Below are 12382 nucleotides of genomic sequence, written 5' to 3'. Positions count from 1 at the left end.
AAGCCTGAAAAAAGTACAACTGTACCATGCAATAAATTACAATACTCCATTACTATATACAGGTACTTGGAGGAAAAACAAATACAAGCTACGGAATATTAAACCGTTCTAATTTCCAACAACTATCCGAATTACATCGCCATGCCACAACACTTAAACAAACCTAATCCAAACCACCTTTCAAAGAACCACTCGGTACGTACTGATATGTACCAAAGATCTTTCGTTTACCAAGCAGTCTCTCCAAAAATTTCGGTGGATCCCTCAGAACGCCTTCGTCATCCCTCGGATCGTCCACCCACACGTCTCGGGGCAGGCACAGAGCGGCCCGTAAAAACGTCGGCGCAGAAAGCGCATCGACCTCATCGCGGGCTTCACCTTCAACCTCCGGGGCTGGCTCGTTGCAGCGGCAACACTCGAAAGAGCATAGCAGGGTGATCAAACGGGGAAAGTGGTCGCCCGGAGGAGAGGCTCGGCTGTTCGAGGCGGTCTCTTCGAAAGGCAACCTTGCAATGACCTCCGCTGAACCCAGGCTGCACTCGACGGCCACGGAGGGAACGAGCGACAGAGAAAGGCCAAAGAAGAGAGGGCAACAGAGGGACTATATTATACAGCCATAACCGTGGCTCTCTCACACGCATGTACACCTACGTACGTAGATCTCGTATATGCGAGCACACACACACATACACACACACGCTTGTGTAGTCAAGGGGAGAGCGCACCTATGGCCACCGGCGGACCTCCGTGCGGTCGCCGGTTTATCTGCAGGAAATCTACTCTTGTAGGCATGCCAGCGGATCTGGGCGGGGGCGTGCGGGGTTGCAGGGACGCGGTGGAGACCCCACGACGGCCTGATGTCCCCCGTGGAACCGCAGCCGCCGCCACACTACTGGCATCCGCGGCGGGGAGAAGCGAATGGCAGCGCCGCGGATAGAGTAGAACAACGTGCTACCAGCAGGGGATCGCGGCCCCGATACAAGATACTGCCACGTGTTACACGCTGTTCGCCACCAGAAGAAACGCTCGCCTCTGTCCCTTCTTCCTTCCCACCCCCTCCCCCTTTCTCCCCAGTACAGAGTCGTTCCTCGTGGTCTTTCGGTAGTAGCCCGGATATCCAGGCTCTGGTGCCGGTTGGCCACCTCGAACAATGCGCTTCGATCGTCTTCCGGGTGTTTGAATAATGGCCAAGCATCGACCGGGACACACCATGCTCTCGCGCGTCCGCCATACCGGGGATGGCTTGAGTTTACGACTATTGCGTTGAAATATATAGTATCATATATTTTTCAAGAAATATCGATCTACATCGGTCTTGACACTTCGTACCTAGACATCACCTAGACTAAAAGTTACAAATTCCCATAGCTTTGTCAATCCCTACCGTCCAGTTGTTAAAATCAACTACCTGTTCCTCTCATGGCTTCACGCTGCTTAAATCAGCCGACCACTCCACCCGCCATCCCATTAACCCGATCCCTAATCAAATTAAAGTACCATATCGTTACCCTCAGCCCAGCGCCACGCTCTTCCCAAACCCTCCTTTACTTCAGAACCACCTGTTCGCCTCTCTCTCTCTCTCTCTCTTTCTCTCTTCATCCCAATTGCACACCCTTCTCGCGAGACTCGTGAAATCGTTTACGCAACAGGGAATTTCGCGGAAGAACCGCGAGGCTCTTCCATGGCAGAATACACCGTGGCAGAAAAAAGCGGCTGGGGCGTGCTAATATCGGCGTAGCGAGTGATTACACAGGCACGCACGCGGCCATTCGACACGCGAAGGGTCAGACAAGAAGGCTACCGTCCGAGCAACCAGCGTTCAACTTTCTCCGGCGAGTTGTCATTAGCTCGTCGCCCGGCTCGTTTATCTCGCGCTTCATCCCTACGCGCGCGGAATAACCTCGTTTCCTTTCTCGCGATTCCACCGGCCGGTTATCGCCGTACGATCGGCATACATCGTGCATACACACGAGTACATACTTTCCAGATGCCATTTGAGATTACGCAAATGAACGACGACGATACACCACCGAGCGGGCAAGAGGGGGGAAAAAAAGGAAGAAAAATGGCAGATTAAAGGAATTGAGATGTTCGCGGAAGGGGACACCTCGCGGCGACAGCCAGCCCTTTCTTTATCGAACCAGCCGTAAAGCCACGGGTTTACCGATAAATGAGGGGTTTCGCTGTAATCTGTATCTACCAATTAGGTAGCTTGCACGGCCTGCACGCAAATTAACCTGGCACCATCGCTGTCATCCGACCACGATTATTAGTCTGCTTCCCTCGCGGACGTGTTCTTAATGCGCGCAACGGTTCAGAGGGAATTTGATTTATACAGAGCGTCGAGTTTTATGGATTTTATGAGTGGCGTGGAAATATGCGTTCGAGAGGAAGAGGATTATCGAAGAATCTTGGATTTAACGACAGCCCTCTTCTGTTAAAGGAATGAAATTGTTCGATTGAATTTCCTTTTTACCAATTGAATTCATAAAATTCATACGATTTATAAAGGTAATGATTCTCCTAAAAAAGAAAAGAACAGTGAAACGTCATAAGAGATCTCGCGTTGTAAAGTGAATTTAAATGACACAAATAAGCCGAAGAGAATTATCCGAAGAACTGCAATCGCCTCTACGTAAGAAGAGAAACTTCCATTTAATTTATCATTGCTTTTCTAAACTCAGTTAACGTATCAAAGCGTTTCCCAATACGCCGTTGTTCCCATTACATTCTCAATATTCCACGCGATTGTTGTCATCGAATGGCTGCAGGGTATTTTCGTAGTGTTCGTTTCCATTCTACTCGAAAATGATGCAGTTAATATCGTGTGCACGCGTCGTTTCCCATAAAGCCAGAAGAAGTTCACGAGAAGGCCCTCTAGCGAAACGCAAAACCGGGGTTACATCGATCACGTCCTTTTCAGAGAGTGACATTTAATACCGTGGGTGGTGGGCGCCACGCCAAGAGAAATGTCATGGGGCAAACGGGAACGCCGGCAGCGGTGCACCGGAGAAAAATACCCCCGACAGTGACATAAATTTGTCAGTCGAGCGATTCCAACCGGACAGAATGATACATTCACCTCATTTATCATTTAGCATGGTTTTGCGTCTAATTTCATTTTCCTTGTTAAGTAGTAGTCGCGTTTGATTAAGCCTTCGCAACTCTCTGTGATACATTGCGAGTAATAAATTAAGATACCTTATTAGACAAATCGCTGAAACGTTAGTCGAAAATTATATAGTTACTTGTTCGTCTTTATTTCTGGTTTAATTTCCTGTTCGCTTGATTCTTCGCCAATTTTCCTTCCATATCTTTATATAGCTTTATATAGCTATTACTCGCTGTTTCTTTTTTTATTTGTAAGTAGATCTTTCCAGGAACGAATCTAAATTAAAACAATATCGAGCTAAAGAAATTTGAATTGAAACAGAAAGGCGCCACTTGCAGCGTAATTCGCTTTGAAATAAACAGATCAATAATACTTGGCGTAAATAAGGCTGATGATCATTTTACACTTTCGAATTAACAAGTTACTATGCAGTAAGTAGAATGGCCCTTCTTCATCAGCCGCTTTACAGCCACTTCATTATATCACGTCGTCTCTAGCCAGCTCCCAATTAAGTTTAATAATTTAATAGCAGATTTCGATGTCGGAAATCACTTTACGCTTTTACAGCGTCGTAATTCACAGTGGCGTGCAATCGAGTGAAAAGTTCATTTGATCGACACTGGGTCGCGCCTAATTGAACCGAGTTTTTGATCGCGATCAACCGGTGAATACGTAAGTCGTGTTTACCTAACAAGATTTAGCGGCGCAAGTAAAACACAGCAGTTTTGTACGTGACGTTCTGGTTTAACGATTTTTCGCTTGGGAATCGCAATCGATTTCGTTATTCGTCGCGAGGTGCACGCGTGTTGGCGTATGCGCGATAGCATAAACGACTTTTACGATCGCGAAATTTATATTGCGGTCCGACTGAAATTTTACGAGTTCTCGCCGTGTATCTCTTACAAATTGCATTCCCCTCTAACTAACAGCGCCCGTCACTCGTCGCGATTCTAATTTCTATGCTACTACGGTTTATTATTAATCGTGCAGGGGATCCGGTTACTCCTGTTCCTACCAAAGGGTAATTCTGGCTATAAAAAGCGTCTGAACGATCATACTACCAAGAAAATGCTTCCTTTAACGATCAGAAATGTTTCATGACCCTTTAAGAAGATAAATGCACGCGGGCTAGAACATCTGAAATAAAAAGTTGCCAAAAATGAAATATTCGAATGTTTTCTCCGCACAAGCTGACGTTTCCACGCAAATACTCCACTGTGCACCGTACTGTTTCTTCGTTTTACGATTTTCGACTTGCCCAAAGATCCTTAATCTTTCGATATCGATTTTACGCGAATTCACGTGCCGAGGATGCTGCGGAACGGCAGAACTGCTCGGTTGCACACGAAGATGACGTAACGGCCGCTCCCACATACGTTCATACATCACACGAGTCTCGCGAGGAATGGATGTATGTATAAAGGCACCTTTCCAATACGCCGCGTGCACGGGACATGCAAACCGCCAGGCTACTGGAGTGAGATATTAACTGTCCAATCGGTTCGCGTTAGATCGAGTCTTGCCGCGTTGCGATAAACGCGATTTGGTAGTCGACGAATGGCGTTGTACGGTTTGCTCAAGGCGCTGCTTGGAAATTTGGAACTTGACGAAGCCAAGAAATATAGCGTTAACATTGGAAAGATCGCAAAACGTATATCAGCTCGTTGATTAGAATAAAGTTCGAATGTGACGGCGAAATGGGAATTTTCAAAAGTGTGAGATATGATTTTTGGAAAATTTGAAAAATCACAGCTTCACGATGTTTATGTAGAAAGAAATACGTAAGTCGGTAGATGAACGATCTACCCAGGTCTTCGTACCTGGAGCCGTTCTGTGCGAAAAGAAAACTACTAGCGAATCACGGCGATTTCTCCTTCGCCGTGCTGACACGATAGACTTCGCCGGATTAAGAGAGGAGTATATGGCAAAAGGTGTCTGTGGAGCAAGGTGACAGCGACGCGTCAGCGTACTCGAGAAGCTACAAGCAATATCAACCAGCTCGTACAGCACCGCTAATGAGACAGCTGCCCTTTTTGCGAGCGATTCGCCCATTTCGCGAGTAATAAAGTGTACGCTGAGCCTCGGCGTTTGCTGCAGCCACATCATAAGACGCGTATGACACTTGAGCAGAGACCGCTGAGATAATGACATTGTGAATTATCTCTGCGACGAGTATAGTAAGAACTGCAATTATCGAGATTCGTGTAATAATCAAAGACAGAACCGGCTGATATTTCGCGTAAAATAACGCAAACGTTCCTTTTCCCTTTAACGAATTATTACGTCAGATTATAGCAGATGTAGCTATGTACGAGAAATTTAGAAAAATGGGCGGAGAATTCCCTAAAAATACGTTTCACGTCGTCATTAGTCAAAATTGAAAAGAAATCTTACATTGTCCGTTCCAAGCCGTGAAAAAAATGTTCTTTCGAGACAATTCCCCTGTACTTTTACATTCGGGTACAGAGACCCGCAATCACATAACTTGGCCAGGTCAGAACCCATGCTTTAAACTAAAGTGGCCACTTTCGAGGGGTCTGGCTCGTTTTATGGTGCATTCCTAAACCATGGAACGTAGAAGGAGATGGTTCTTTCTCGTTGTTTAACTGCGGAATCGATGTTTCTGCCTTCGTACCGTGGCTTTCTCATAGACCTAATCCATGTTGAAGAAGGTTACGATGGAACCGTAGGAGAAAAGCTTTCCTTCGTGGAACAGAAAAGGAGAGAGGCGCTGCGTAATTCAGCAAGCAACTCTCGGAAAAACTGCTGTTAGAGTAATTGGCCGTTTTAACGGCGTTATTATTGCCGTGCGCGTTGCGTGCACTTTGCGTGCGTCTAGGATTTCAACCAGAATTATAGTTGCAACCGAGCGATCTAGCCAATTTATCTCTGGCCTCAGCCGTGGATTGCCTGTTGCGAGGCATCGAGAGTTCGAGTATAAAGATGCTGGGCTTCGATTTAGATGATCGTAATTAGGCGCCTGAGTATTTTATTAATGTTATTGAAGATGTCGTGTCGAGATACTTGACATCGGGGTCACGAGGAAGATGGAGAAAATCGAGTTTATATTGGTCGTTGTATACCATTCAATGAGAATGATGCGAAACTAATATGGGCTGCTGTTAGTATTAGTAATGGTAGCGTTATGCTAATGCTACTCGTTTTGGTACCTTTCAATTACTCTTCCAATTCGATTTGTATGCATTAGAAGAAAGTTTATTTGCACTCGTATTTATCTGCTGGATATTTATTAATACCATCGGCATCTGGTGTTTATATAGTTTTCTGACACGTTTATGGCTGCTGATAGATTTAATATTGGACTGTAAATGACATTCCGTTATTAATGATAGCCACGTGTCGTGAAAGTTAAAAGCATTGATTAGTTATAAAATAGGTATGTCTCAAGGCAAAGAATTAATACATTGCAGTTACTAAACAATCACGCGCTAACATTCTTATTGTGTTTCCAGAAGAAAGCGGTATAAATATGACAACGACAGCTTATAAACGGTTCAACTTCGTAATACTCACGTCCAAGAAACGCTAGTACAATTAGTTGGTCGTCTGACACGCGACGTCACATTCTACTTACAATCCGACCGCTGAAGAAACCTCGCCATTAACGTCTAAACGAACAAAAAGACGTTACGACGTTGTGATTCTACGCGTATGACGTCGTACGATTCACTGCGTTTATATTTCTAACGGTGCGCTATCTTACGCGTGGTAACACTAACACTTTATCAAACTGCGTAGCTTTATCGATACGAAACTGTAACGATGTCACGTTAAATCATGTTTTATACCAACGCGTGGTCTTCAAGGCTGTAGCAACGTCGCATCCCTCATCTGCATCCAGCCTAATCCGTATATCCTGCGAACAAATTTTATTCAGCGGGACTCGGTGAAGCTAGCGTACCCATATACATTCGCCGAACAAGCAGCGTGCATCCATTAAAAGGATGCACGGTGAAAGAATCGCGTACAAATGTTCGTCGAACGAAGCGGGGCCCGAGGGGCGGCGAGGCTGGCAGAAAGCGCGCGTCGATGAACGGCGGAGGGAGAGGAATAGGAAAAACCACGCCGACAGTGGGAGAAAGACAAAGAAACCCCTGGAGACAGAGCGAGAGGACGAAGCAAGGAACGAAATAGGAGGATCGAGCAAGGGTCGAAGGTTCACCGATCGTTCGTGTTATGATAGGCCGCGGGCCCAATAAAAGCACTGGCTAGTGAACAGAGAGGAAACTGTCGGAAAGAGAAGGATCGTGTAAGACAGAGAAAGCAACACGAAGAGAACTAGACGGAGTTACACGCGGTATTAGAAGAGGAAAGTGGAAGTAAGAGGAGGATGAAGAGCGAAATGAATGATAGGCGTACAGAGACGAAAAGGAGGAAGTGTAAGAACGAGGAGAAGGAGAGTGTAACGAGTGAGCGAGATGAATAGAGAAAATGTGAGGTATTGGCGAAGACGGAGAATGATGGTTAGTTGGAGAAAAGAGAGAGACAGCTGAGGGTAAAAAAGTCAATCGGAGCCCTCCCATTACCATACGTTATTGGCCGGCTTCAGGCCGGTCAGTGTTTGCCATAACTCCAGATAAATAAACCCCAGGGGCAGATAAATCTGCGTGCGCGCCGCGGCGTGTATAATGCAAATGCAATCATGTCCGCGATCCACCGGTCCTACGGACCTTAAAACTCGGACGTGGCCCCTTAAGAGCCCTTGCCTATAAAGGGCACGCAACCGAACCGCGGGGCGAATTTACAACTTCGGCTCCGAGCGACACGCTGTAACCCCGTGCAACCGAAAGAACAAAGAAGGGGGCAGAGAGGAAGAAGAAAGAGGGAGAGACGAGTAAAAAGGAAGGAATGAAACGAGCGAGATGTTTCGATGCAAGTAATTAAGACAAAGAAAGGGGATTGTATTACTGTGGCTTGGTTTCGCCAGTGACTTCGACAAGTTGCTGTTAAAAATGGGGTTGATAGAGAGAAAATGTTCATTGTACAATATTCGACGACGAATATTTGGATTGCTACAAGTCAAATTTAGAGAATCAACGTTCGGAATTTGATAAAATATTCGTTAATTGCGATTCGTTAATTGATCAAGCTACGTAAACCTTAATGACCGGAATTTGTATGGAAAGAGCTAAAATGAGTATTTCATGGAAGCCACGCTTATCGAGGAATTATATTAACCGAGAATACCGAGTTACACGAAACACGGAATTGAGAGAAGAGCGGTGTACATGGGGGCCGATGTATCTGCCGATTGTATCGATCGATGAAACGATTTATGGTTAATTATATCGGCCCGACAGATTTTATTGGGACCACTGGCTTTCGATGAGGCAACGTAATGTCTCGATTTCTTGAGTCTCGACGTGTATCGCGCAAAAACGTTTTTGTTCATCAATTATATACGGCTCCCTTTCTCCTTTATTGGACACGAAACTTGGTATTAAAATCGAAACGATGCGTATGGACCCGTGAGAATCAAGGAAAGTAAGAGCTGTCAGCGTGAACGTGACATTTATCTCGATTATATGAGAGAATGCCTTGTGTTCATTTCGTTTCCAACATTATAATGTCGATTTGCTGGATGATTATCTTGATTTCATTGCTTCGCTTCTTGATTATCTTGCTTTCAACAGAATAAAGACGTTAAAACGCTAAAGATTCGCGATTGAATGTTAATAATCGGGGATCGAAAGGCTTATGGAACATCTTAGTAAGTTCTATTTAAAACACAGACAGTGGAACTTTCTTAGATACCATTCCCACATCATAAGTTCTTATGCGAACAAATAAAGAAAAATTCTCTGTAAGAAAGTGTATCAGTTTGAATAGAACGTATAATACATAAAATGAAAAATGTCTATATTATAGGAACAGGTCGTTCGTTCATCGATACTAGAAGTTCTCAATTATTATAACAAATATTTAATAATATTCAATGAACAGTACTGTAATAGTATTAAGCAACTATTACAATTGAATTGATAGTTTCAATATGCCATTTATATTATTTCTGTAATATTTACGTAGATAATTCACAGTTCAAAACTCATTTGTGTTTCTCTTTGAAATGAATAGTTAGGAAGGTAAAAACAATTTACTGAATACAATCACATTGAATAGAAAAGATTAAATGGCATAATAATACACAGATAGTACGTATTCATATATTCTATTGTAGAAATATACAAATTACACATAAACAATGTAAATGTGTTTGTAATTAACAAACGTAATTACTGTTGAACTCGGCGAATGTAAATATGTTTGTAAACTTTCATTGAGCTTTCAAAAGTTCATTAAAATCGCTCCAAAAGAACTATACAGTTTTCCTCAATGAAATTTCACATCTCCTCGAGGGAACATCCTTTGTAACTGTTGCAACCTGCGCGATAATAAATTCCTCAATTAAAACAAATATCACCGGTCGATTGATTTATCGCAGTCATTGTTGAAAACGCACGGTGCTACAAGGCTGTCTGGTTAGTAGTATATTAATGACGATCTTCCTTGAAGCCGTGTGCTACAACATGCCGCAGCGTTCTGTACGCCATAATAACGAGAATGATGATCGCGCTAATGCACATAATTAAGGCCGGCGTCGATTCCGTGCACGTTGGTGATAACGTGTCGTTCGTGCATTAGATTCACCGTGTGCAAAATATCTGGCTGTGTACCAGGAATCGATATAAACGATCCGGCAAGATCATCTTTTAGGCCCATACGTCGTTGAACATCGCGCGATAACGGGAATGTGCACAGTCGTTTATCAATCATCGTGACACTTTTCCTTATTCTGTCATCTTTCCAGCGAAGGTGAGGCACTCGTGAAGATTTTTATTATTTAGACAGATTATTATTTCTTTTATCTCATAGTGAATTATTATCTGACTTTTCATAATCTTTTTGGAGCTATAAAAGCACGCGTGTGACGTAACACAGTGTTAACTAAGAAAACTCTAACGAGATCTACACAGCATTCGAACCGACGAAATAACGAATGAAAATTGTCAGTAAATTACGAGAGTGTAAAACGAAGGTGCTTCGTCATTAAACGGAGGTCCTCGAGCAACATGATAATTACGTTATTCTTGATAAGATCGCTATTCAACGTTAGTCGACATCAGCCGTCATTAACGCTACAAGAAGAGTTAATTTCACGATTTGCTAACACCCTCTATCATCGCGACCATTAGACATCTAGCTTTCACTGAATTTATTTTTGTCAGTGTCAAACATGCATATGCTATCCTCCCACGTTTGTATACTAAATATACGCGCTGCTTTCATCGTAATTTATTAGAACGGATTCATCTTTTGAACGTTACGAGTCTTTGTAGGTGGCCAGAAATTAACTTTTAATTCATACCTTGGCACCAGAGAAGGCATTGCGGTATGGCGTGGATAATTTTCTTACCTGCAACAGAGAAAGAGAAATTTTGGTTAATTAAAATTGTAGAAATCTCGTATTACAGAAAATTGCGAAAGATTGACATGTTGGAAATATTATAGCTTTCTTCTGTTAAAGAAAATTTATTTTGTGACGCTGTGGCGTCATTTTTCTATACTTTTCAGACGAGTAATGCTTGTTTGAATTCTTATGAAGTTGAATTCTACAACTTTTAATTATTATTTTTTACGAATCAGTTTAACATCTGCCGCTGGATACAGGTATGCTAGAAATTCGCAATAATCACAAAAGATCGCAGATGGTGCAAATCGAGCTGACAAATTACGAATTCTAGGACGAATTCTTTTCGCGTAATTCGAACAGGAGGAAAAAACATTCAGATTCTCCGACTATCGATGCGATATAAACGCAGGGAATTTTCCAACACGGTTTCTTCGATTCAAATTTAACAGTTTCATAAAGAATGCCAGTGGCAGGAAGAATGTCCATCATGTTGGGAAATTCCGTGGAACGACGTTCTTCCCGTGGCACGCAGAATATATCCTGTTGTTACGAATCTAAGAAATTTCCGAGTGTTTGCAATTTGACCTAATTATCGAACGATTTCCCGAAGGAATTTCTGCGAAGAACTAAATTCCTGCGTTTGAACGAAATTCGTTTCAACAGAACAAGAACTTCTTTTCAATTTATATCACTTTGATCTTTGTATTTCCATGTTTTTCACTTTGCGACCATTTTTTACCGTATTAATCAATCTGCTTTTTATTCGCGTGAAATATATTCATGCAGAATGTAAATCAAAGTATAATGAACCCTACGTAACAAGGACTGGTAGGTGTAAAAGAATGCACGACCTACGTTGCAATTTTTAATTAGAATCGCACAAAAGAGTAGATCGATCAATTCATTCCCTGACACGATTCTGAGAAATTCTTTGAAAGAGTCGATAGCTCGCTGACAAGATAAAAGATCTGCCGCAAGAAGAGGTCATGCTACGAGTTCTTTTTTGCCCCGATTTACTTCTTTTCGCAAGACAGTTAAAGAAGAAGAGAAGCATTCGTTATCCACTTGGACGTAAGGTCTTGAAATGCTTCACATTACGAATTAAATAATAAATTAATAAATAATAAATCAACTTATTAAAATTCTTAGTTGTAGAAATAATTTACGAGAAGGAAGGAATATTTCTTTATATGAACTAGTCGTTATCTTTTACCGATTATTAAACGCTATCCATTATAAATTTCTCAAATAAATATAATAACTGACCTTAGACTTTTGAAGCAGGACATGTACCTGTACCTGCATTAATCCAGCGATAAAATCTCAATCAAACCACCATATGTGTCACGTTCAAACACAAAATTCAAAGTCTCATCGAGTTCCCAATTAATTTCCTCGCTGAACAACACCCTCCACTCCGCTCTTCCCTGCAGCCGAGGAACATTCTAAACCGATGTAACGATATTTCGAGAACCATTAGGAGAAGAGTTCTCTTCACGAGCTGGCTCGAGAGATAAACGAGGTACACGGAGGCGCAGCGATCGCTTGGTAGAAAGAGAAAAACGTGACACGATGAGATGGCGAGGAAAAGGAAGGGTGAAGCGCGACATTAAATTGGGATTAGCCGTTGGTTTAGATGGCTGTAAGTACTGGGAGACACGGTCGAAGATCGGCAATGGTGACAAAGCTCGGCCTTTGGTTTAACCCCTGATGACCACTGCGGCACCGTCCACGTGAAAGAGAAGACAACGAGTACCGAGATCGCGACGTGTGTGGCCACCTTTAAGGACGCCTCGAAATGCGCCACGTCCTCCTGATCATCGAGACGCGATGAGAAC

At 43.1% G+C, this 12382-nt stretch overlaps 1 protein-coding gene across 4 annotated transcripts in view; it reads right to left on the bottom strand.

Annotated features, from left to right (window-relative positions):
* LOC117216325 overlaps nt 1-12382 on the bottom strand; it is a 175936-nt gene that overhangs the window by 20179 nt on the left and 143375 nt on the right. For 2 of the 4 annotated variants that reach the window (XM_033462946.1, XM_033462948.1), the window contains one exon: nt 10500-10547. The exons of the other annotated variants lie outside the window; for them this stretch is intronic. In XM_033462946.1, coding sequence (XP_033318837.1) covers nt 10500-10547 — 48 coding nt within the window. The remainder of the gene's footprint in view (nt 1-10499; nt 10548-12382) is intronic. 4 annotated transcript variants of the gene reach the window in all.

The sequence above is a fragment of the Bombus bifarius genome, unplaced genomic scaffold, assembly GCF_011952205.1.
Source record: "Bombus bifarius isolate JDL3187 unplaced genomic scaffold, Bbif_JDL3187 scf7180000010271, whole genome shotgun sequence".
In the NCBI taxonomy this organism is placed as follows: Eukaryota; Metazoa; Arthropoda; class Insecta; order Hymenoptera; family Apidae; genus Bombus; species Bombus bifarius.
This window is presented reverse-complemented; position numbering and strand designations above follow the sequence as displayed.